We start from the raw sequence: 25803 nt of genomic DNA on the forward strand, positions 1-25803 counted from the left end.
ACACTAAGTCTGGAGTTCACCACTATTTCCGGGCAGTTTTATTCTGTGGATATATACTGGTGCTGAAGACTTTTGTGTCTTACTTCATAAAGATTTTGTTTCATTCCCCTGTCCATTATAATTTTTCTCATGTTTTACTTTGTAAATAATTCTCTGTTTCTATGTTTAATTTTATTATTTTTATTTAATTTAGAAATGCAGCACAGTAACATGGCCTGCAGGGCCATGAGCCTGTGCTGCCAAATACACCGATTTACCTCCAAATTCTATAAGCTTTTATTTGGAGGATGGGAGGAAAAATCAGAGCACCCAAAAGTAGCCCCAGCAGACACAAGGACAATGTACAAACACCTTACAGACAGCTCCAGTTTTGAACCTGGGGCACTGGCGCTGTGATAACATTGAGCTAACAGTACACTAAATGTCCGCTTCTTGCTGGAGTATTCTTGTATTCTACCTTTCCTTTCCTTATCAATGCATTGGCCTTATTTGTATGCTGCAGAGTCCTTCACTGAATCCATCAGGAAAGATGAGCCCATGAAAGAGTGATGTTGCCAGATAGTGAAGGCTATCAGGTCAAGGCCTCCTTGTACATGGATGACATTACCATCTTCTGTTTTGATACATGATCAGTCCACAGATAGATCAGGCTAATTTAAGTCTGCATTGGGTGCCAGGGTAAACTGGAAAAAAAGCGAGGCAATGCTCTTCTACCATCGCCTTCACAGTCAGATCTGACAAGCTGAAGGTGCTTGGATGTAGTTTGGAGAGGCTGAGGCATGCAACAAAAAATTGTTGGAGCAGATCGCAAAAGTCCACCAGAAATTAGATCTGCGGGCGGGGTCCTCCCTCTCAATAATGGGAAAGTAGCTGGCCATCAGGTGCAAGGTGTTCTTGGTACTGCTGTATGTGGTATAGGCATTGCCCCTGTCCCACACCTCCACCTGGGCAGTCACCATAGCAGTTTTCATATGAGGATCCAAGATGGAAAGGGTCTGAAGCGTCCCTACGTACAAGTCATCAGATGGTAGGGGCAAGGCCATATCCAACATGGCCCCCCAACCTGATGATTAGCTTCACGTGTGACTGTGCGTGAAACCAATGTATGAGGTCACCAAATACCGCTAGTTGCTGAGGTTCTATCGGTCCCAGGTGCTGTGAAGGATGGGGCTGGCCCCATTGCCAGGTAACATCTCAGTCAGCTGGAATTTGCTACACTACCTTTCCTTCATGGAAAAGTTTTTCCAGACAAACACTTTTGATCACAAGGTGATCAGGCTGTGGTCAGCATGAAATGTCCTTTAGATACCAGGAGCGAGGACTTGATAGACACGGTAGGGTGGTTCTCTGAGCAAACCTTCCAGGTCATCTAACGGAATCCTTCATCATCAGTTCTCACAAACAAGCACCAGGACTTTGCCTGGTAGATGGTTAGAGGAGCTCTCCCAGTCAGATCCTTCCTGTACAACCAGAATACTACCCACACACATATTATCCCCAAAATAACTGCAGTGGGGAGGAGACAGTCAGTCATCTCTTTGCAAAATGTAGATTTGCTAAGTGTTTGTGTAGAAGAATGCAAAGATCTTTGTCACAGTTCATCCCCAACATCAGCATGTCAGAGGACTCTGTGATTTACAGGCTCCCAGGGACATACACAGAGTCAGACATCCAGAACTGCTGGAAGACCAGTGAAAGTCATATTTTTGTCTGTTCAAAACCTGTTGGTCTTTCAGAGATGTCTCTGCAGGAGTGCTGCCAACTGGCACACTCCAGGCTGCAGAACAATGTGCTGAGGAATGCACTGAGGCTTGGTGCAACCAAAGTGAGAGTGCTATGGGGAAGGATTGTAGCCCAGAGTACTTCCATTACCAGGCATTGAGCAGCTGAAACAGAGGGGAAGCCCCACAAACAACAGAGTGGAGTGTAATGACAAGGTGCCACAGTGGTGCTAGTGATCTAACGAGAAATGAATGTAACAATTTATAGTGATAGAAACTTATGAATATGAAACCAAGGGTGGGAAGAGACTGAATGGTTTTCCTTTTGTAAATAATTTATTGTGAATAAAGTCTATTTTTAGTAAAGAATTATTCCTCCTTTGTGGAGTTCAGAAAATTTCTCAATCTCATGTTTAGTGTTCTTTTAATAAATCTTCCTTGAATCAACTCACAGCTCATACTTTTAGTAATTTGCTCTATTCAGATGCAAGACTCAGGTTTTAGATCTTTGTGTAAGAGTCTTTCATATTATACCAGATCATCAAGTAATTATCTGGAACATAGAACATCATATCCAAATTCAACTAAATCTCTGCTGTATATCATATATACCCTCTATTCCCTGTATTTAAAAATACATGCCCTGAACATCATCTTTGTACAATTACTCTCTCCTCTCACTTTAAGTGCATGTCCTTTAATATGTGACAGTTTTAGTCTGCCAAAAGTCCTGCCAATAATCCCCTTACATTTGACATCCCAAAGTGCCAACACCTCAGTTATACATATTAAAACTCCAGCTATCATTTTTTTTTGTCCATATTGGTAACTGCTCCATAGCCTGTTGTAATCTTTGATCATCCCTTACACAATCCATAACTCTTGCATCATCAACACAAATGTACTAATTCACAAGCATGTGTCTGTGTGTTGAACCACTGAGTAGCCTTATTTTATGTGTCATTTATTTGAGGCTCGATAAACATATGACTGAATGACTCCTTATTGAATAAAATCTCACACTCTTCCACTCCCTGAATAATTCAGAATTAATCTCAAAATTGTTGTCTTCCTTTCTTCTGAATACAAATTGGTTTCAATGTAGATGAACAGAAAGTAAATGCCTGTTAATTCTCTCACATCTGGTGGGAGTGTTGAGCAAGATGCTTCATCCATTCAATAGAAGTATCAAATTCTTCCTACTCCATGCTTCTGAGCAAATTTATCATGTAGTTTTTGATACCCCGTTTTTGTAAACCCACTATGAGAAATATATCAGCTCTAGTGTACAAAATGTTGAAATATCCATGATCTCCCTAGCTATTCCTTGGTCCAAACAGTCCAAACTACCCAGTGGTTCCTCATTCAATTCACATTCACTTTGTTGCTGTCCAAAATACTTTCCTATCATGTTTAATTTCTCTTTCTATTTTAACTCATTCCCTGAATGTTTCCTATCCACAAATCTCTCCACCACTGTCTGTATTTAATTTCTCTCAAAAGCTTCATGTTCTTAATTCTCTTCAAATGGAATTTTTATCACTTCAATATTCTTTATTCTTTCAGCCCCCTTTCCCCACCAACTCATCCTATAATCCTTTATCTTCCCCTACATTTCCACCATTATTCCGATGTTTAACCAAGCTTGATCTGCCTCTAATACTTTATTTAAAACAAAAACACTTAGCAAACATATCACAATATTTCAAACTTAATCCAAATACATGTGGTATTTTATAAAAATGAATAACAAGAAATACAAAAGAAAGAAAATCCTCTATGAATCCCCCCCTCTCCTACAAACTAAAAAAAGAAAAAGAAAAAGAGGGAAAAGAAAAACAACAACTGGAGTATTTCACTTTCCAATACTTTTAAATGTATAAATATTTATAGAGGCCTATAAGAGAAAGGGAATGTACAAGATTCATTTAAATTTTAATACCAATAGTTTGTAAATATGGGCTCCATATTTCACAAAATGTATGACATTTATTTCTTAATAAATAATTTTCACAAGTGGAATACAACTCTGAACTTCTGCATGCCATCTATCCATTCCCAAATCAATATCCGACTTTCAAGTTATAGCAATACATGTTCTAGCTATTGCCATGGAAATTTGAACAAATTTTATTTGATAAATATTCAGTTTTAATTTGTTTAATCCTTTTAACATTTTCCCAGTAAAAGTAACATTGGATCCTGTGGGAATCTAACTCCACTTCTTCGTTCTAATAAATTACCGAGATCAAGTTTAATTGTGGAACACTGCCAAGTCAAATACAAAAAAGCACTAACTTCTTGTCCACACCAAAAACATAACTCTGAATAAGAATAGTTCGTATTATGTGACTTTTGTGGTGTTAAATATAACTGATGAATAAAATTATATTCAACTATCCGACATCTCATTTATTGTACTTTTCATACTCTCTCTACATATCTGAACCACCTACGTTCATCTCTTTGCTTATTTAAATCTACCTCCCATTTATGTCTTAATTTATGAACTCCCTCTTTTTGAGCCTCCTTTTGTAATAATTTATACACCTCTGAAATAAATTTCTTTATATTCCTAGTACATAATAATCTAATTCTGTCTCAACTGGTAATACTAAATCTTGACCAAAAATTTCATTAAAAACTCAATTTGATAATAACAAAATATTTTATTTCCAATACCTTAAACTTTTCCTTCAGTCTACTAAAAGTAATAAATTTCCTGGCTTCAGAATAATCTTTAATATTCTTAATAACAGTTTTGCTAAATTTAAAAAAAAATTTCCATAGAAAATGGAATAAGTTTATTTTGAAATAAAGACGTTCTTCCAGACATTAAACCTCTTCCTCCAATCTATTTATTAATTTTATTCCAAAGTTCAATTAAATGTTTCAGATTGGGTGTTTCTTTATTTGCTATTAACAATCTTGCATTCCATATACAAATAAAATGTTGAGAATCCATTTATCCTATTTTATCATCTTCTATATTCACTCATGCTGGAACATTATTTAAATTATACATTACATTGATAAATCTCAACTGTGCTGTTTTATAATAATTCATAAAATTGGCGAGCTCTAAACCTCCCATATCATATTTCCTTGTCAATTTCTCCAAAGAAACTCTAGCCATTTTCCCTTTCCATAAAATATTTCTAACACAAACATTTAATTTCTTAAATGTTTTTTGAGGAATTGAAATTGGAATCGATTGACGTAAATATTGTATTTGAGGAAAAACATTAATCTTAACAAAATTTACTCTACCCATCAAAGTAATAGGTAAAATATTCAATTTTTTTCAAATACTCTTTAATTTTCTTTAATAAAAATAAATCATTTAATTTAAATAATTTTGTCAAATCTAATTCCACACGAATAACTAAATATTTTATTCCAGGATCTGGCCATCTAGATTCAATTACTTCCTTACATTTCTGATAATCTCCATTAACTAAAGACATAATTTCACTTTTGTCCCAACTAATTTTATAACCCGATTTTAAGTTGCTGCAAAAAAAATTTAAAGACCTGTTAAATAAATCAAAACATCATTTGCAAATAAATTTATTTTATATTCTTCATGCTTCACCTTAATACCAACAATATTTGAATCTTGTCTTATTAATTCAGCTAACAGTTCTATTGCTAAAACAAACAAGGCTGGCGACAATAGACAATCTTGTCTACTTGGTCTTGTTAATTCAAAAGTTGTTAAAATCTATCCATTTGTCACTACTTTTGCAATAGATTTTTAAATAACCATATAACCACTTATAGCACAGAACAGGCCAGTTTGGCCCTACTAGTCCATGCCGTAACAAATCCCCACCCTCCTAGTCCCACTGACCAGCACCCAGTCCATATCCCTCCAGTCCTCTCCTCTCCGTGTAACTATCCAGTCTATCCTTAAATGTAACCAATGATCCCGCCTCAACCACGTCTGCCGGAAGCTCATTCCACATCCCTACCACCCTTTGCGTAAAGAAATTTCCCCTCATGTTCCCCTTATAATTTTCCCCCTTCAATCTTAAACCATGGCCTCTAGTTTGAATCTCCCCCACTTTTAATTGAAAAAGCCTATCCACATTTACTCTGTCTGTCCCTTTTAAAATCTTAAACACCTCTATCAAGTCCCCCCTCAATCTTCTACGCTCCAGAGAAAAAAGCCCTAGTTTGCACAACCTTTCCCTGTAACTCAAACCTTGAAATCCTGTCAACATTCTCGTGAACCTTCTCTGTACTCTCTTGATTTTGTTTATATCTTTCCTATAATTTGGTGACCAAAACTGTACACAGTACTCCAAATTTGGCCTCACCAATGCCTTGTACAATTTCATCATAACCTCCCTACTCTTGAATTCAATACTCCGATTTATGAAGGCCAACATTCCAAATGCCTTCTTCACCACACCATCTACCTGAGATCAGCCTTGAGGGTACTATTTACCATCACTCCTAAATCCCTTTGTTGCTCTGCACATCTCAATAGCCTACCATTTAATGCATATGACCTATTTAGATTTAACAGTTTAACCCAATCTATAAACTTTGAACCCAATTGAAATTTCTCTAAAACTTTAAAGAGGAAATCCCATTCTAATCTATCAAATGTATTTTCAGCATCCAAAGTCACTGCCACACTCAGGTCTCCCTTTTTATTGAACCAAATGTAACAAACTAAGAAGCCTCGCTACATTATCTGCAGATTTACGAACCTTCCAGATTGATCCATATATATTAATTTCGGTAAATAGTTTGCCAATCTATTTGTTAATATTTTAGCTAATATTTTATAATCAACATTTAATAATGAAATTATTCAATAAGATACGGGTTTCACTGGATTTTTTTTTTGCATAATTATTGTAATAATTGCAATTAAGGATTCCAGCAGGCAATATACCTTCATAGCATAAGTTAACACCTTCATAAATGGAGGTATTGTTTGTTTTGTATAATTCAGAGTGTATTAACCACCCATGTGCAATGATTCAGGAGATTAACAAAACCAAATTCAATGTTCCATAATTTCTGTTGAAAAATAATCATGGAAACAATTTCAGTGGGCACTATAGTTAATGTTTCACAATTATCTTCATTTTCTTAAAAAAATAGCTACTTGATCTTGAACAAATTAAAATTTGATTCCACGCACCTCTCTGAATGTTGGTTTTCCCTGAAAGAAAATAGTATTTTTCCTGCTCTTCGGTGGATTAAAATGTATATTCAAAAATATGCAGCCATTTGCTATTGCTTCTAAGGGTGCAGGGCCCTCATAAGGAAATCCAAGTCCCACAAAAACCTGAAAGATAAAGTCAATATTTCATAAATAAAATAAGCCTTCATAAAGAAATTCCACAAGACCCTGAAGGCTAAAGTCAATATTTCACAAATTAAATCTGCAATAAACAGTTTAATCACCAGTGACAATTATTTTCCCTAAAAGCAACATTTTCAGGCTCTGCAGTAAAAAATTATATTATTTTTAGGATGTGGAATTGGTATAATTGATGCTGGGTGGAGATGGGAAAGAGTTGATGAGGAATTTTCTTTGGAATCATTCTGCCGACTCCAGGCCTCATTGACCAATTGTGTTTGAAATTCAAGATATTATGTGGAACATACAACATAGTATTCCAATGTGCTGAATTCAACCCACCATTCACTTTCGCTGCACTATCTATATTGGGTGGCTTTCTTTTTGCAGCCCCGTGGGTCTAAATACCCTCCCATCCATTGCTCCACACCTCCCACAAAACAGGGTGATCCACAGGCAGCAACAAGAAACAGGTACGTAGGCCCATCCCAAAGGTTGTTGATGGTCTGTTCAGTTTGCTGACTAGAGATATTTAAAACAGTTCATATGTATTGAAATAATTTTTTAAAAATTTGATAGAATAACAAATTTATTTAGAAATTTGACTGAACTCTGATAATGGGTTTTGTACTAGAAATGAAAACACAAGTTTTCTTTCCACAGACATTGCTAACTTGTTGAGGGTTTCCAGCATTTTTTTTTGCAGCTTCAAATTGGTAACTGTGTAAATGGGCCACCCTGCCCTCTGCTGGAAGGGAAAACTGCAGTTTCCACAATCATTAATCTCTCCAAGTGTCTCCGCACATGAACGCCCATCTGTGCATTGTATATTTCTTATCAGCTGATCAGAAATTACAAGAAATCTTATTTGCTAATCTTCCTACCAGGAAAAGTGATGGGTGCTTAGAGCAAGAATGACATTACCTAGACAAATGTCAAATGCACATTGCAAATGTACCCAAATTTTGTGATTTTTTTTGATTACTGCCTTCTCCAATTGAATGCTTTGTTTAATCATGCAAACTTGATGCCTTGAATTATTAAAAGTACCTAATTTTTCATATTTGTACTTCTCAATCTTCAGAAATTTCATGGTTATTTTGCATAATTTAACATAAAATAATATATTTACATACTTATTAAGACATTACATATTGAGCAATTAATATTGATAATGTTCACTAACAATTCCAGTCTCTCAGAGTTAAACTTCCTTTTGTATTTCATTTTAGACTATTTATCATTAATGTTTTCAGAGACATGAATATCTGAGGCTTTCATATTTGATCTTTTGATCTTCCACAGAAGTCATAGAGTAATTGAAGAATAAAGGCCCTTCACCCCATTAAAGTCAGCATCAGGCATCAATCAACCTTTTAATTCCACTTTTTATACTCTCCATGCCATTCACCTACACACTACATGAAACTAAGAGTGACCAGTTAATCAACTAACCCATGTCTTTGGGTTGTGGGAGGGAACCAGAGGCAGTGAGTTTATTATTATTTTTGTTAATATCTCCAGGATTTGCTTACCTTTTACCCCCTAAATGTTCTACAAATTATCTTAATATATTAAGTTTCCATTAATGTGATCATTGATTATTTTACAACATACATGCTACAAACCTTAGACTCTCTTAGTAGTAGTTGAAGATCATGGCCACTTAGAATTCCATGATTAATTATGTAATTGGGTAAAGGGACATCAGTTTTTTCATGAAAAGTGCCATGAATCTCAGCATATTTTCTGACAATATCCAGAAAAGGTAGCTTATCCTGTAAAATTAGGAGACACAATAAAAAGATATTTTAAAAAAATTAACACCCAAAATATGGACACCATCGATAATGCTGCAATTCAACAATTGCCTCTGAACTTAGATAACCACATTTTTGGGTCTGGAGTCACAGAACCCCATGTTGGTCCACTATCATGGCCCATGTGCTGCAGAGTCATCTCATCTAGGGGCCATGACTCAAGGGTCCAGGCTAGTTAGTGAGAACACCGTCAGTTGAGAAATGGAAGCAGAGGAAATGATCCTACATAATGATGACCACAGAGGTGGTCCACCAAGTGGCTAAGTGGATGAGAGACCCACACAGTTGGGGGGCCCACAGGCTGATGGAATTGTTATCAAAGGGATCACACATGCTGCGGGCTGCTGGAGATTGGCTCATGGGAACCAAGTAAGTGAACTGGATTCCAGAGGGTGCAAAGGGTGCAAGCTTTCAAATGGTCATGGGTGCTGAAAACCTTCTGATTGTGATGGAGGTTGTATCTGGAGGTCAGGTTCCTGATGGATCAAACAAGAGTCTGTGTGGTTGGATATGCTGCAGGAGTGCTTGAGGCAAATTCATAGACACTAAGGAATTCTGAAGGGATTCTGTAGGGGCAAAAAATGATTAATTTATTTACTTATATTGTTAGGACGGAATCCTGTTGGGTGTCATGAGCATGGAAGACATCTGTGTGTTTGTTTAGCATTCCATGGCCATCTTTGTCCTTGAGCACATGCATGAGTTCTAGCAACATGCGCAGGGCATTACTATAGTAGAGTGCTGGCTGGAGGATGTGCAGTGCATTACTGTAGTGGAGTGCTGCCTGGAGGATGTGCAGTGCATTACTGTAGTGGAGTGCTGCCTGGAGGATGTGCAGTGCATTACTGTAGTGGAGTGCTGGCTGGAGGAAGTGCAGTGCATTACTGTAGTGGAGTGCTGGCTGGAGCATGCACAGTGCGTTTGTGAATTAGAGTGCCAGTTGGAGCATGCATAGTAGTGTATGTCACGCATCAGGAGATTTAGATTATAAAAGTATGGCGAAATAGAGAAGGGTGAGTGAAATGCTCATAACTTTCTTTGACCATCTTAATAAATGTAACTCTGCATTCATGGGGCTTTAGTGCTGATGTTAGTTATAGTCATTTCATTGAATGTTACAAATATAGTTACCAATTTACGTGTTAAATAAAGGATTTAAATATACCTGGACTTGTATTGGAAATAATTGAAACACATCACAGCCTTCAAGTGACTATTTAATGGATTGAAGTCACTATAGATTCTCCTTTACTTCTCTCTCTCATACTGCTGGGTGACACTAATGGCACCTGTTTGTGCAATATTATATGTTTTGTACTATTATATACAATAAATGAATCTTGGAACCATGGTAGAAGGCGAGCGAACTAACAGGAAAGATAAACATGCATCATTTTGACCTCACCAATCTTCCTGTGGTATTAGATCACAATCTCCACTAAACTACTCTACACTAGTTCCACTAGTTCCAGTTGGCAAAGATTCATTACAGGATTGAGAGTTCAAAACTGGCAATCCATGCCATGCTGTATAACTCATTCTATCATAATATGTAATCTCATAACCTGGTGTCTCTCTCTCTCTCTCTCTCATTATTATGATGTTCAAAAGGTGTACATAAGAGAATACATGGACCAGCAAGAAATTTCGTTAAAGATGAGAGGCAAACCTAATAATGTCCAACCAGGATTGCAGGTATGAGCAGTGGATAATCTTCATACCATGGAGAGAGCTACATGTTCTCACAAGTAAAAGATCTAAGAGGTTTCAAAAATCCTCAACCATTGCACAGCCCCACTTCGTTGGCATTAAAGTCAAGGTTAAAACATTTCCAATCATCTTTACTTAGAAACTCCAAGACCTGGGACTCAACATCCCACTGTGTAATTGGATCCTTGATTTCCTCTCCTACAAACCACAATCAGTGAAGATTGTTATGAATACCTCCTCCACAATCTTCTTATTCCTTAATGAAAGGCTGAGGCCTGAAATATCGGCAATAATATCTACTTTTTTGGACACTGAAAAGACTGGCTGCGTTCCTCCAGCATTTTTGTTTTTACTACAACACAGACTCTCATGCTTCACACAATCTTCATCAGTACCAGAGCACCACAGAGATGCATTCTTAGCCCCCTGCTCTACTCGTTTCACACCTATGATTGTGTGGCTCAGTACAGCAACAACAGTATCTACAAATTTGCTGTAGATAGGCAAAATAGGGAAGAAACCACACATTAAGTCAGCAAGGAGGCATGATGTTAAAGTGGCCCACTCTTCAATCAATGAATTGTACTCTTCATTTGTTGGCTTAATTTTTTATTATTGTCATTCAGTATGGAAACATTTTCAATATTCAATTTCCATCTTAACTAACATATTCCCAGTCTCCTGGCAATTTAATTAGCCAATTAAACTGCCAATTCACAAATGTTTGGGATGTGGGAGTTAACCCACATTGTTAGTGCTGCCATATAGTCTCCATACAGAGAAAAGCTGTGTGCCAAGCTTGAACCTGGGTTTCCTGGAACACTATTCAAGAGCTTATTTCTCATGACATTAGTGGGTATCCATAATTTCTAACTAATTTACTATTCTCTGTGAAGATACAAGCTGTGATCTCTGCCAGCATGCTAAAGCAGTGCCTTACAGTGATGAGACACTAATTTTGGCATGGGGCATAATCTGTGTAGGTAATGGTGGAGGTGACAATAGTGATAGATGTGGAATGAGAGGGTGGGGATTTACTGGGCTGACACATTGAGGGCACTTGTCTCTACCACCGATACCCCACATTTCCATGGTAGCCTTTCCACTGGCTGCTCCAGGGCTGCAGTGGGCAGATTTTTCAAAACTTTGGCACTTCTTCTATGCCTTATGGCAGTGAAGATGTAGCAATTTCAATCTTTGCAGGCAACTACCCCTTCAGCTATGGGTGGAGTGTTTTTAAATATATGAACTAGGCCAAATGCCACAGTAATGATTTTCCTTAGTTTTTTTTTAACCATGTTCCTAATTTTTGCTGGTTGTCTGACTGGCAGCAAACATCACACACCGCACACCAAAAGAGCAGAAACTCCTACGTACTTCTGTCTTATTTTTGGCATGCCTACAAATTCCACAAGGAAAAGTGTGCTCTTCATTTGTGAGATGGGAAGTAACTAATCTGCGAGATATGAGCTATTACTCCCAATCCTGCTTCATTTATTAACTAAATCTATTTTGGGGATGGGTTACTTTTTCAGCGTAATACAATTAAAATATGGCAATAGCTAAAGAGAATGAAAATACAATAAAAGTACATACCTTCCAATATTCTGCCAGTTTTCCATAAACCAGGGCTTTGTTAGTTCTTGAGATTGTATTGAGGAAAACAGTATGATTTTTGTTAAAATACTCCTCCACAACAAAGCCCAAAAAACTATTATCAGGTGTATGTGCTGCAAATATATCGGAAAATAAATTATTTACTGGTTAATAGCACATTGGCTGCTCAACAAAATAGTTATCAGAGAGGACCGAAAAACTCTTAGCTCTCGTGTCATCTGCCTGGTTGAGCAATGAGTGTATCATAGGAACATAGGAAGGAGGAACAGGAGTGGGCCAAAAATGGCCCATCGAGCCTGCTCTGCCATTCAATTAGATCATGGCTGATCTAATTTATGACCTAACCACCTACCTGCCTTCTCCCCATTTCCCCTAATTCCTCTCATTATTAATTACAACTGATGTCCCAATTACAGTTGAAATTATGTTCTGGCTTTTTCAGATGGTTCCCAACATATGTCCGAGTTCCATTCCAACCGACTGGTCGGATCTCAAAATGGACTCAAGTCAGACATATGTTACTCTGGGCCAACTCATTCTTAAACTGGACTCGCAGCATTTCGTCCATGGCCCAACCCCACCGGCACTGGAAAGAAGGACCTGTTGTCCACCACCACTGTCACCTGGCCTGAGCTCACCTCCCCCTCTAACACTAGATCTGCCACCACCTTCGTATCCCAAAAATAGAACACATTCGGTGGCATCAGAGTGTGCCCTCCTGGCCTGTGGCTGCCACCATGTGGGTCCATCAAAATAAATAACCACTGGATCCCTGGGACCTAATGTATAATTTTCATATTTACAATATTTTTTTCTTTATTTTTAAATATTTGTACAGTATTTCTTTTCGCTCGTATGTACAGATGGTCATAAGTTCCTTAGGCCGCAAGTTGGGGACCACCTGTATTTCCATTGCTTCAGCTGATGACCAATCCAATCTGCTGAAATACTTGATTTGCCATTGTTTCTCACACTTAATTGCTACATCACCAATGGATTCCAGGGCACGATGGGCCTCTGCTCTGTGGCCCTGTGGGCCAAGAGTGATGACAGCAGAGGCTGTCCACTGCACAACTGCTTTCATGGCCTTTGGTGGCTTACTGCTGTCGAAGGCCTTTTACTGTTCTTATCTGTCTGTTAGGCTGCGACTATTAAAAAAAACCTGCAGGACTTGGCAGTTTAAATTTTGCTCATTATGTTTTAAGGAATCTGGATGATTTTTTGGGAATTGATCTAGGCAGCATGGATTTCTATGATTCATAGAAACTTCAGATTGGCAATGAAATCATGGACAGATGTGGATCATTATAGAATCAAAGAGAAGTCACTCAGTGGGAACAAGCCCAACCCATCCATGTTGACCAAGTTGTCCATTTCAGCTGGTCCCATTTGACCACATTTGGCTCATATCCCTCTAAAAATTAACTCATCCAAATATCTTTTAACGTTCATAATTATGCACACCTCTATCACTTCCTCTCGCAGGTTCATATACCCACCACCCTCAGAGTTAAAACTTTCTACTCAGTTCTCCCCTCACCTTAAATCTATGACTTCTAATTTTAAATTCTCTGATTCTGGGGGAAAACACTGATTATTCACCTTATCTGCACGTGATGAATTTGTACACCACTGAAAGGTCACCCCTCAGTCATTTATTCACCAGGGAAAAAAGTCCTAGTCCACCATGTCACTCCCTATAACTTAAGACCATCATTTACAATAACATCCTTACAAAACTTTTTTCACATTCTAACAAGTTTATTGACATTCTTTCTATAGCAAGGTGACAGAACTGCACACCTCCTTCTAACTGTGGCCTCATCCACATTTTGTACATTTACAATATTACATCCCAACTCAAGTATTAGCTATTCTGACTGATGAAAGCAAGCATGCCAAATGCCTTCTTCACCACCCTGTCCACCTGTGTTTCCACTTTCAGAGAACTATGTACCTGTACTGTACACTAAAGTGCTGGAGAAACTCAGAAGGTCAAACAGCATCCATAGAAAGCAAAAAGCAGTCAATGTTTCAGGCCTGAGTTCTTCTATAGGAGCACCAAGGCCAAAAACATCAATTGTCTTTTACTTCCTATGGACACTGCATGATCTGCTGAGTTTCTCCAGTACTCATGTGTACTGTACTAGACCCCAGCATCTACTGATTTTCTTGTTTACCTCAATGTACCTGCACCCCTTGGCCTCTCTATTCTACTGTTACCCAAGGTCCTACCATTTCCTGCACAAGTTCAGTCCTAGTTTGACCTATCAAAATACCTCACCTCACACGTATACAAATTAAATTTTATCTGCCATTCCTTGGCCCACTGACTCAGCTGATAAAAGATTCCATTATAATCTTAAGCCACTTTCAGGTGGAATTGCCTGGAGAATGTGGCTCCAGAGTGGCGGCGGGTGCCTGTGAAGGGACGTTCAGGTGGCAGTGCTGAAGGAGGTGTTCTGCCACCTGAAAGGTCTGAAGCGGGGAGAGGTACTGCAGAGCAGACGTCGGCTTCTGAGTCCGGGCAGAGACAGCCGTCTGACAGCTTGCCTCCCTGATGCCTGAAAGCCCCCCAGCGTGGGACTGCGGGCTTGGGGCATCCGGTGGGGGACTGTGGGGCTGGGGCAGCCAGGAACTGCGGGGCTGGGTCCCACGTCAGCCGCTCCAGCCCCGTAGTCCCACGTCAGCCGCTCCAGCCCCGTAGTCCCACGCCTGCCGCTCCAGCCCCCGTGGTCCCATGCCGGGGGACTGTCAGGCAGCGGGGAGTTAGGTCGCCAGCTGATTTGTCATCAGCCCACCCACTGCTAGGCACCTGAAAGCTACTAGCAGCTTTGCCTGGTGCTGCTTTCAGGTGTAATGGGGGATTCTCAGAGCAGGATATATCTACAGGAGAAGGGTTAGGTAGGTAAACCTCCTGGCCAGGTCCTCCACTTTCAGAAGGCCACTTGACAGCTGCATAGGAGTACAATAGGCGGCTTTACAGTCAGGTATTGTGGCCACATGAATGTGGCTTTAGATCACCTTCCTCACTGTCCACTATACCACCACTTTTAGAGTTTTCATCATGCTTACTAACCATGCAACCTAAACTCTCATGTAGACTATTAACTGATTAACTACAATGGACCCAGTGCTAGTCCTGTGGCACCCCATTGGTGACAAGCCTCCATCATGAAAATAACTCTCCAGTATCAACCTCAACTCCAACCATGAAACCAATTTTGTATCAATCAGCTAGCTCCCCTGGATCCCAGGTAATCTAACCTTTTAGACCAGTCTATCATGTGGTTCCTTGTTGACGATGTTGGTAAAGTCCATGTAAACAATGCCAGCTGCCCTGCCCTCAATCTTCTTGGTCACCTCTTCCAGGACTTGAAGAAATTAATGAGGCATAATTTCCCATACACAAAAGCAGCCTTTGGCTTTCTAAACATTGGTCAATTCTATCTCTCAGAATTTTCTCCAATAACTTATTCACTGCTGATGTTAGGATCACTGGTTTGTAGTCCCAGACTTTTTCTTGCACTCTTTATTAAAGACACAACATTTTTCACCCTTTTGCCCTTTTTCCACAGTAAATACAGATATTTCATGCCTCTTGTATTTCCATGCACAAATATGCTTGTTAGGACCTTAGTTGCTCCTTTGTCCTTGATATACTTGAAGAATCTCTGTAGATTCTTCTTTACCTGATCTGCCAGAGCTATCTCATGTTGTCTCTTACTCCTTGTGATTTCCCTCAAGTAAACTGCATCTCCTATACTCCCCAAAGAACTCTCTTGATCCCATCTGCCTATACTGACATGTATCCCTTTTTGTTTTCTTAAATAGAGTCTCAATAGTATATGAAGATAGACAAATCTCCTGGGTTTGATCAGATATATCCAAGGGCAATGTGGGAAGCTAGAGAGGAAGCTTTGGCTAGCAGACTATAGGAAGGATGTAGACTATAGACGAGCAGACTACAGGAAAGATGTGTCAAGTTGGAAAAAGTACATTTACAAGGATGTTGCCAGGATTTGAAGAGATGAACTTCAGCAAGAGTTTGAGCAGGTTTGGGTTTTATTCCTTGAAGTGCATGAGTATTTGGGATGATCTCATGGAGGCTTACAAAATCATGAGAGGAATAGATTGGGTGAACGCATCATCTTTTTGCCAGATTTTGGATATCAGTACCCAGAGGAGAGGTTTAATGGGAGGGAGGAAATATTTAATGGGAACCTGAGAGATAACAATTTTTACACAAGAAGATGATGAATGTCTGGAACCAGCTGTCAGATGAGGTAGTTGAGGCAGGTATTATTGCAATGTTTAAGAAACATTTGGACAGGTACATGGATAGGATAGTTTAGAGGAATTATGGACCAGACACAGGCTTGTGTGGGTGGGAAATTCTGGTTGACATGGGTGAGTTGGGCTTAAGGGCCTGTTTTCCCCTCCCTGAACTTTCATCACCTCTCTTTTAAAAGTCTTCCACTTGCTAGACTTGAAAACGACCTCACTGACCTTTGTTTCCCAACTAACACTTCAGTCACTTGCCTGCCTCATCTGCTAATTGACACTATGGTCCTGAGCTCTCATTTTAGACATAGGAACATAGGAAGTAGGAACAGGAGTAGGCCAAAAATGGCCCATCGAGCCTGCTCCGCCATTCAATACGATCATGGCTGATCTAAGAAAATTTTGCTGGACACACTTTTGCCCTTGGCTTAATTCCAACAAGTCATTAGCTGAGCAATCATGGCATGTTCACTGTCCATTTTCTTCTCCCCAATTTCAATGAGGGGAATTGAAGTTGATTAAATGTAATGCTTGCAATGTGCTTTTAAATATTCAAACTGAAGTTGGTGTGTGCATATTACTTTCACACTTGTTCTTGCTTTTTTTTAAAACGTAAAGTTTAATGATACAGCATGGTAGAAGGCCCTTCTGGCCCATGAAACCTGTCCCTCTGAATTACACCTAATTAACCTACCAACTCCATTCATTTTTGAGGGTAGGAGGAAATTGAAGCACCCAGAGCAAACCCACTTAGGTCATGGGGAGAAGCTCCAAACTGCTTACAGACAGTGCCAGATTCAAACCTGAGTCGCTGCCACTGTAGTGGCTTTGCGCTTAGTGCAACGCTAACTGAGCTGCCCTGAATTAGATAGTAATCCTGGAACTTGTACACTGACAAAGCTAGTGAGTTAAAGGTATGCCAAATTAAATGATTGGAAAATAATATGGGTTCCTGCCCACTGGGGAACATTTCTTCTAATCATTGTTCCCAGCAGGTCAGAAAGTTAAAAATCTAACTCAAAACATTAGATTCACAATTTTTTAAATGCATCCAATATTTAAGTGTTTCTCACGTGTGTTCAGTAACAAAACAAAGCATTGTATTTTGATTAGAACAGGGTACAGCTGTGGTTGATTTGGGCTGCTTTGGGTATGGAGATTTTTTTTCCATTGAATCACAGGGATCAGCTTTGAGATGACAGAGATGACGGAGTCTGTTGTGCATTTCATCCATACATGTGCAGACACATTACAGAAATACCTCGCTGCACTATTTCAAAGCCAGGGTGCCATTTCCTTTCCAAACCTAAACACTAACATCTCAATCTTTTGATTTTGAGACATACCATGGATCCAAAACCCAGATGCATTAAATAAATAATCTAATTTTATTAAACAGATTTTAAAATTATTCCAACTATATTTTTGTAGAGATAATGAAAAATGAGTATAACATATAGCTTTCATTATTTGTGCAATGCAATATAAGAAATTGATAAAGTTTCTCAGTATTTTGCAGACTGATTGAAATAAAAACACAATGCTGGAGAAATACAGTAGGTCAAATAGTGTACTTTATATAATAAATATAAAGGTACAAAACACTTTGGGCTTGAGCCCTTCATCTAGATATGAGGAAATTGTTAGAGGAGCAACACTTCATATTCCATCTAAGCACTCTACAACTGGATGGCATTAACATTGTCAAAGAATAAGTATAACAAATATGCTTAACAAAGGGTTAATGGATTAGGTAAGGATACAATAGCTACTTGCAAGTTGGTGGAAACATAATTGCTTCTTAACATCTGTGCTAAAGTGAGATAGTAGCTTATCCACAAGAATGTCAATATGTCTTGGGATAGGGACTCTGACCTTCCCAGGTAATTCTAGACATCACAGGGTAACTATTATTGTAAACACAAATTTGCCAGGTGTGTGTAACTTGTGAGAAACTTGTAAGGGTTTCATGAACACCCTTCCCAAAAGGAATATGAATGTATGGTGAACATTCCTATACTTTGAGTGTTTGGGGCTCAGAGTAGAGAACGAGTCACTGAACTCTTTCTGGAATCCCCTCACTCCTGCTAGCATTACAAAGGGTTAAATAAAGAAGCTGTTGTTCGCTTAATTTATTTTGTTGCATTTTCCGCGACTTATTTTTTTACATTCAGGCTGACATTAACAACATCGATTTCTCTGGTTTGTGCTCGACCACTCCGTGTCTTTTTTTCCTCCAGCTCTCCATTGGCAGAGCCATACCTCCCACTCCCCATTTTGCTGATGTGCCCTCCATTCTTTCCATTTATTATCTTGTGCCTGTGGGGCCGTGCTCCTCCCCCTTCCTACCCCACCCCCCACCATTTTAATCAGGCATCTGCTTACATTTTGCTCATACCTTGATGAAGGGCTCAAGGTAACCCTAACTGTACTATTTGACCTGCTGAGTTTCTCTAGTCTTGTGTTTTTACTTTTATCCCAGTATTTTATGCAAAGTTGACTTAATATATGGTGGATTTCTGTTTATTTACTTACGGAACATGTTGTAAAACTGCTTTGGAAATAGATTGAGTTTGCCCCAAGGGGACTCATGGTTTTTTATCTTGGCATATTCAGCATGATTAAATTCAGGCTCAGTTCCAAAAGAGTCAAGAACCCTCAACAAGCATCTGAGAAAGGATGAGAGAAACAAAAATTAAAATAGTAACATGGAATAAAAAGCCATATTACTTGTCAGTTCAAAAGTAAACCAAGCTGTCTAATTCTGACCTAAAGACAATTTCAACTTTTTAGAAACATTTTATTAAATTTAACACTGTCTTCTTTTCCTGCAATGCCGAAAAACATGGCCTTGCTTCTGCTGAAACTCCCACTGGCCCCTGAGGTCAGCTTGTTCTCCTTAATCTGTAGACTGACACAGTTGGTCTAAGCAGAAGATTGTGACATTATCCATTGTTTTGAGCCCAAGAACCCCAAAACACCAAATTCACCAAGACAAATGGTTACTTAAACAAAAGTTTATTTTAATTATCTTTAAACACGAAAACAGGATCAAACTTTGACTTATTACTTGTAATGGTATGGATTGTATGTACAAAGGCTTGGGCTGGCCTGCCCCCTGATGACACTCTCACTTGGACTCCTCCCCTGGCACCCAGGCCATAAAGGTCGGGCCACATCTCCCTTCCCTGCACTTGCATCTGGACCAGCTCAAGTCTTATGTACAATAAAGCCTATTGTTCCCCTCAGTCTTTGTCCTTGTGATTATTGGGGAAACTGGTAGTGCCCAACAATTTATTGAACATAAAATTTTAATATACCCACTACAAATAGGAATGCCTACTTTCTGATGGTGGTGGACGAGTTCTCCAGGTTCTCCTCTGCTATTCCTTGCCCGGATATGACCTCAACGACGGTAATGGAGAGGTTGGTGCACCCTGATCGGCTAGAGGTTGATCCCCAAGTCCCGGGTGCATCAGAACTCTTCGAGCAGTGGATCAATTGCTTCAACAACTTTCTGGTGGTCGCTGCTAGAGTGGTCGACTTGGATGAGAAGAGGCTGAAAGCGCTACAGGCAAAAGTCAGCCAGAGGGTAGAAGAGTTAGTCCAAGCCCTGATCACACTGGGAAGACTGTTTGGGGAACCCCACGGTCCCTGTGCTGGGTGCCCAGTGCATAAAAGACCTGGTTCGGGATGCTTGCGTGTTGGGGTTTAGGTCAGACTATATTCGATAAAGTCTCCTCAAGGAGGATCAACTCCCATTGAAATGGGTGATCCAACTGGCCAGGACTTTGGACTCAGCTCAACGCCACATGGAGTCAATTGTGGGCAGAACCGGGCCTACCCAGTACGTGCTGCCATGAGGGCCACCATCCTGGGAGTCGGCATCAGGGATGGCTATCCTGACTGTGGCTGAAGTAGCGCCGGGATCCTTGAGGTGCAATTTCTGTGGGCAGGCATGACAACATCCACAACATCTCTGCCCCGCGAAAGGAGCTACTTGCTCGGGCTGTGGGACAAAGGGCCACTATCAACGTGTCTGCAGGTCCAGAGTCCCATCGCAAAGCAGCACGCCATGTACGGCTGAGGAGCTTCCAGTGCCGACTGCGTACGCGGCAAGGTGTGCACCATTTTACCTGCTCCTGCCTCCATCCTCTACACAGTGGCAACTCTCACCAGTGACATCACTTCCGGCCCTGACGATGTCACTTTCATCTTCTTCACAGCGTGGTCAACATGGAGGACACCATCTTGGACATTGGGCCTCCCCACCGACGATGAAGATGACGCACCCATCCTGGCATCGATCACCTTGGACCAAGCCAGCCCTCAGCCGATCATGAACTCCATGATGAAGATTGAGGTGAATAGGCACAAATCGAATGGCTTCTTTGATAGTGGCAGTACCAAAAGTTTTATCCACTCCGAGGTGGCCCGTAGACTCCCGATCCCCATTTGGCCGATGACTGGATCGGTGTCAACGGCGGTGAGAGACCAGCAGACTTGTATCCCAGGGTACTGTGTGCATCTCTGATGGTAGGAGGGTAGTGTTATGATATTTTTTTGTTGTTGGTCATGCCCCAGCTTTGTGCGCCGATCCTCCTCGGCCCCAACTTCCAGAGTCAGTTCAGAAGCATGACGATGGAGTTCAAGGGCCCCAAACCACTGCTCACCATTTACAACATGCAGCTTATGGACCACTGCCCCCCCCCCACCCCACCAATCAAGCACCCAGCCTCTAGCAGTGACCTGTAGGTGGCCCCTCCATCGCTATTTGCAAACTGCACCCAGACTGTAAACCTATCGTCACCAAGAGTAGGCGCTATAGCACTGAGGATATGGCATTCAGCCGGGCTGAGGTTCAGCGACTCTTGGCAGAGGGGATCATAGCCCCTAGCTCCAGCTCCTAGAGGGCGCAGGCCCTCTTGGTCAGAGGGGTGGGCAAGACCCGGATGGTGATTGATTATAGTCAAACCATCAACCATCCAGTTGGATGTGTACCCTCTACCCCGGTTAGACGAAGTGGTCAATAAGGTCACACAATACAGAGTCTTCTCGACCATTGACCTCAAGTCAGCCCATCATCAACTACCCCTTCGCCTGAGCGACCGGCTCTACATGGGTTTTGAGGCTGATGGCAGACTTTTTCACTTCCTGCGGGTGCCTTTCAGTGTGACTAACGGTGACTCTGCTTTTCAGAGGGTTATGGATTGGATGGTGGAGGAGCACAAGCTGATGGCGACATTCCCGCATTTTGACAATGTCATCATCTCCGGCCACGACCAGCAGGACCATGACGCGAACCTCGCAAAATTCTTACGTATGGCCAAGTCTCTCAACTTGACGTACAATAAGGACAAGTGCATGTTTAACGCAGACTGCCTGGCCTTTTTCAGTTGCATTGTGGAACATGGTGTCATCACCCTGGACCCCGACCGCATGCGACCTCTTATGGAGTTCCCAGTCCCAAACACCCTAAAGGCGCTGAAGGGGTGCCTGGACCTGTTTTCCTATTATGCACAATGGGTGCCCAATTATGCCGATAAAGCCCACCCCCTGATTAAGTCCACAACTTTCCTGTTATCGGCGGAAGCCCAAGCTGCATTCTACTAGATCCAATGAGACATCGCAAAGACCATGATGATGCCGTGGACGAGTCCATCCCTTTTCAGGTGGAGAGTGATGCCTCCGATTTTGCACTGGCTACCACTCTTAACCAGGCAGGCAGCCCAGTAGCATTTTTCTCCCGCATCCTGCATGGTCCTGAGGTACGTCACTCCTCGGTCGAGAAGGAGGCCCAAGCGATAATTGAAGCAGTGTGCCATTGGCGATGTTACCTGGCCAGTAAGTGGTTTACCCTGCTGGCAGACTAGAGGGCCATGGCCTTCATGTTTAATACTAAACAGCGGGGTAAAATCAAGAATGACAAGACTCTTAGGTGGAGGATCGAGTTCTCCACCTATAATTGTGACATCTTGTACCAACCAGGTAAACTCAACGATCCCCCAGACGCCCTATCCTGGGGACGTGTGCCAGCGCATATCTTGACTGTCTCCAGACCCTCTATGACAGTTTGTGCCACCCTGGAGTCACAAGGTTATACCACTTTGTCAAGAATCGGAACCTTCCGTACTCCGTTGAGGATATCTGGTCCACGACCAGACGCTGCCAGATCTGTGCTGAATGTAAGCTGCAGTTCTACCGGCCTGAAAAGGCACATCTCATTAAGGCCACATGCCCTTTTGAATGGCTCAGTGTCAATCTCAAGGGCCCCCTAGCCACTACAAATAGGAATGCCTACTTTCTAATGGTGGTGGACGAGTTCTCCAGGTTCTCCTCTGCTATTCCCTGCCCGGATATGACCTCAACGACGGTAATCAAGGTACTGCTCAGTATCTTCACCCTGTTCGGATACCCCAAGTACATCCACAGTGATCGGGGGACCTCGTTCATGAGTGAGGAACTGCGACAGTACTTCCTGGCCAGAGGCATAGCCCCCAACAGGACCATCATCTATAACTTCAGGGGTAATGGCCAGGTGGAAAGGGAGGACACCACTGTCTGGAAGGTGGTGCTCCTGGCCCTTGGGTCCAAACACATGCCGGTGTCCCTCTGGCAGGATGTTTTGCCTGAAGTACTTCATGCCATCCGATCACTCCTGTGCACCGTAACTAACACCATCCCCGCATGAACATTTGTTTGCTTTCCCTTGGAGATCGGCAAATGATGCCTCCATTTTTCCTTGGCTGGTAACCCCACGGAGACATGCGAGGGGCCATAAGACAGATCCACTGGTGGAAATGGTACACCTCATACACGTCAACCCGCAATACGCATTTGAGGTATCCTGATGGCCACAAGGACACTGTGCCTATCCGAGACCTGGCGAGGGCTGGGGATCCTGAAACCGCCCTGCCTGCCACAGCCCATCCCATGGAGCAGGCCACCCCATATGGGAGTGCAATACTGGAGGCTGAGCCTCTCCAGGAGTTGGTCCTCCGGGAGGTATCAAACCACCCTTCCTCCCAGGAGCCTTCAAGCATCACCCCGACCCAGACTGTTCCCTTCCCTGTCCCCCCCGGGACTGGTTCCCCTCCCAAACACCAGAGCATGGACACGCCTGCCCCCGGTGGTCCCACAGAAGGAAGAAGTCACAGGTGCAGCTAAACCTCTAGTTAGATAATTTTTCTTTTTTTTTCCTTCTCTCTTGTGTCAAAAGGGAGGGGGGGAGAAGTTCCATTTAAAAAGAGGGGGTGAATGTGATGGTATGGATTGTATGTACTAATTGGCTGGTAAAGGCTCAGGCTGGCCCACCCCCTGATGACACTCACCTGGACCCCTCCCCTGGCACCCAGGCCATAAAAGTCGCCACTTCTCCCTTCCCTGCACTTCCCTAGCTTGGATCCGGGACAGCTCAAGACTTATGTACAACAAAGCCTATTGTTCCCCTCAGTCTTTATCCTTGTGATTACTGGGGCAACTGGTAGGGCCCAACCTCCTTCTAATTCTAAGCGCATGTGTATGTAGTGTGTGTGCAAGTTCAGAACATTTCTTTGATTCACAGTCCAATCTCACTTCTCATTCCTCCAAGTTCACTGGTTGCAGGCAATTCTTATACTGTGCACAGAATTTAACATTTATAAAGTTAACTAGGCTTTAGTGCTTGAAAGGTAAATGGTTAGCCCTCAGGAAGGTTCTTGTTGGTTTACAGAGAGAGATTTGTTGCTCGTTGGACACCCACAACTGATTCCTTCTCAACAGCCACTTCAGTGTCTTGCCGAAGAAACTTGTCCCAATCAGGGTTTTCCAGATGATAACCTTTCTTTCAGGTCACCACAGAGTTCCTTTTTATTTCCTTTATTTCAAGTGAAACATTTTGCAGCCAGCCATCTCCTCTTGTATGGACCACAAGGGTTTTGACCAGGCTGAACTAAGAATTCACAATCCATCTTCAAATTAGTTTTTTTTTTACAAGTTTGCCAGCTTGTCCTGTTCCAGTCCTAGCTGCTGCTGCTGAACAGTAGAACTGAATTCTCTCTCTCACACACTCAGAGAAAACCACATGACCCTCTTAAAACAGCAAACTTCACTCAGACAGACTACGGCACTGGACCTAATCTTCCGAGTTCATTCATCTGTTGCTTTCCAAAATAATAATCCATTACTCCACAGTATGTCCAATTAACACCTACTTGTGAAGTCCTTGCAGGCATTCATCAAAGTTTTTGCAAAGGCACCCGGAGCCTGGACTGTCTGGCTTGAGCAGAGCTCTGGCATTTTAAATGAGATCTGTTTTGAAGTGTTTGTATGTACCCTACACTAAAAAAAACTGCTACCATTTATCTCCTTTAAAACATATCTATTTAGAATATAAAATATAACAATCTGTCACACCATAAATTGGGATGCTTTGACATGAGTGCCATCAGTAGAAGATGCAGTATTCATAGCATGACATTTTTTATCCCTTCTATTAGAGCATTGAATGTAATATCCCCTATTTATTGTTGATGCTACGGGGCTATTTAGCTGTATCACTGAAGCACTTGATGTCACCAGCAAGAGTGACTGGCCAGGATGGCACCAGCAGCAATGAGAACTGCTGTTCAGGGCAGGGACAGGAGAACAGGGGACTTTTGTACAGGTCATTTAAAATGAGGGGGGTGGTACTAACTACCTTTCTGTTAGTGAAGTTGCTTTCCTGCTGCAAAACAGAGAGATAGGAGATATGGTAATTATTGTCTAATGACCCTATTGATTCCCATGGAACCACCGCAATGACCACTGCTGGTGGTTGCAGAGAGAACAACAGATTGGCTATGACATTGATGTTCAAACTGATCACCAAACTCCAAGACTTGGGCCTCAGTATCTGGTCTGCTCATTTTACACCTATGACTATGTAGCTAAGTATGATAACACCACCATCTACAAATTTGTTGATGACACCACAGTAGTGGATTACATAAAAAGGGGCAAAATGTGGAGGGATACAGGAGCTGCTCCTTCTTCCATATTTCTTCCAGTTTATTCATTGGCATTACACAATTCTGGCTCAGCAGTGGGAACTAGGGTTGGGCAACTGTCTAAAAATGATGAGTAAAAGGAGTGAAACCCAAAAGTTTGCCGATGCAGTGATTGTAGTAAAAACACAAAAATGCTGGGCAAGCTCAACAGGTTTTGCAGGGTCCATAGGAGGTGAAGATATATGCCCAAAGTTTTGGGCCTGAGCCCTTTCTTCAAACTTGCACGTGATAGCACTACCAATCAGACAGCTCTGGATCAATAAAAACTGATGAATGAATTTGATTATCCAAAATTTACCAGA

At 41.4% G+C, this 25803-nt stretch overlaps 1 protein-coding gene across 18 annotated transcripts in view; it reads right to left on the bottom strand.

Annotated features, from left to right (window-relative positions):
• LOC138751529 (alpha-1,6-mannosylglycoprotein 6-beta-N-acetylglucosaminyltransferase A-like) overlaps positions 1 to 25803 on the bottom strand; it is a 128705-nt gene that overhangs the window by 20984 nt on the left and 81918 nt on the right. For all 18 annotated transcript variants that reach the window (XM_069913906.1, XM_069913899.1, XM_069913910.1 and 15 more), the window contains 4 exons: positions 19011 to 19144; positions 12171 to 12304; positions 8673 to 8822; positions 6883 to 7029 (listed from right to left, as the gene is read on the bottom strand). In XM_069913906.1, coding sequence (XP_069770007.1) covers positions 6883 to 7029; positions 8673 to 8822; positions 12171 to 12304; positions 19011 to 19144 — 565 coding nt within the window. The remainder of the gene's footprint in view (positions 1 to 6882; positions 7030 to 8672; positions 8823 to 12170; positions 12305 to 19010; positions 19145 to 25803) is intronic.

This window comes from Narcine bancroftii, chromosome 1, assembly GCF_036971445.1.
Source record: "Narcine bancroftii isolate sNarBan1 chromosome 1, sNarBan1.hap1, whole genome shotgun sequence".
Classification (NCBI taxonomy): Eukaryota; Metazoa; Chordata; class Chondrichthyes; order Torpediniformes; family Narcinidae; genus Narcine; species Narcine bancroftii.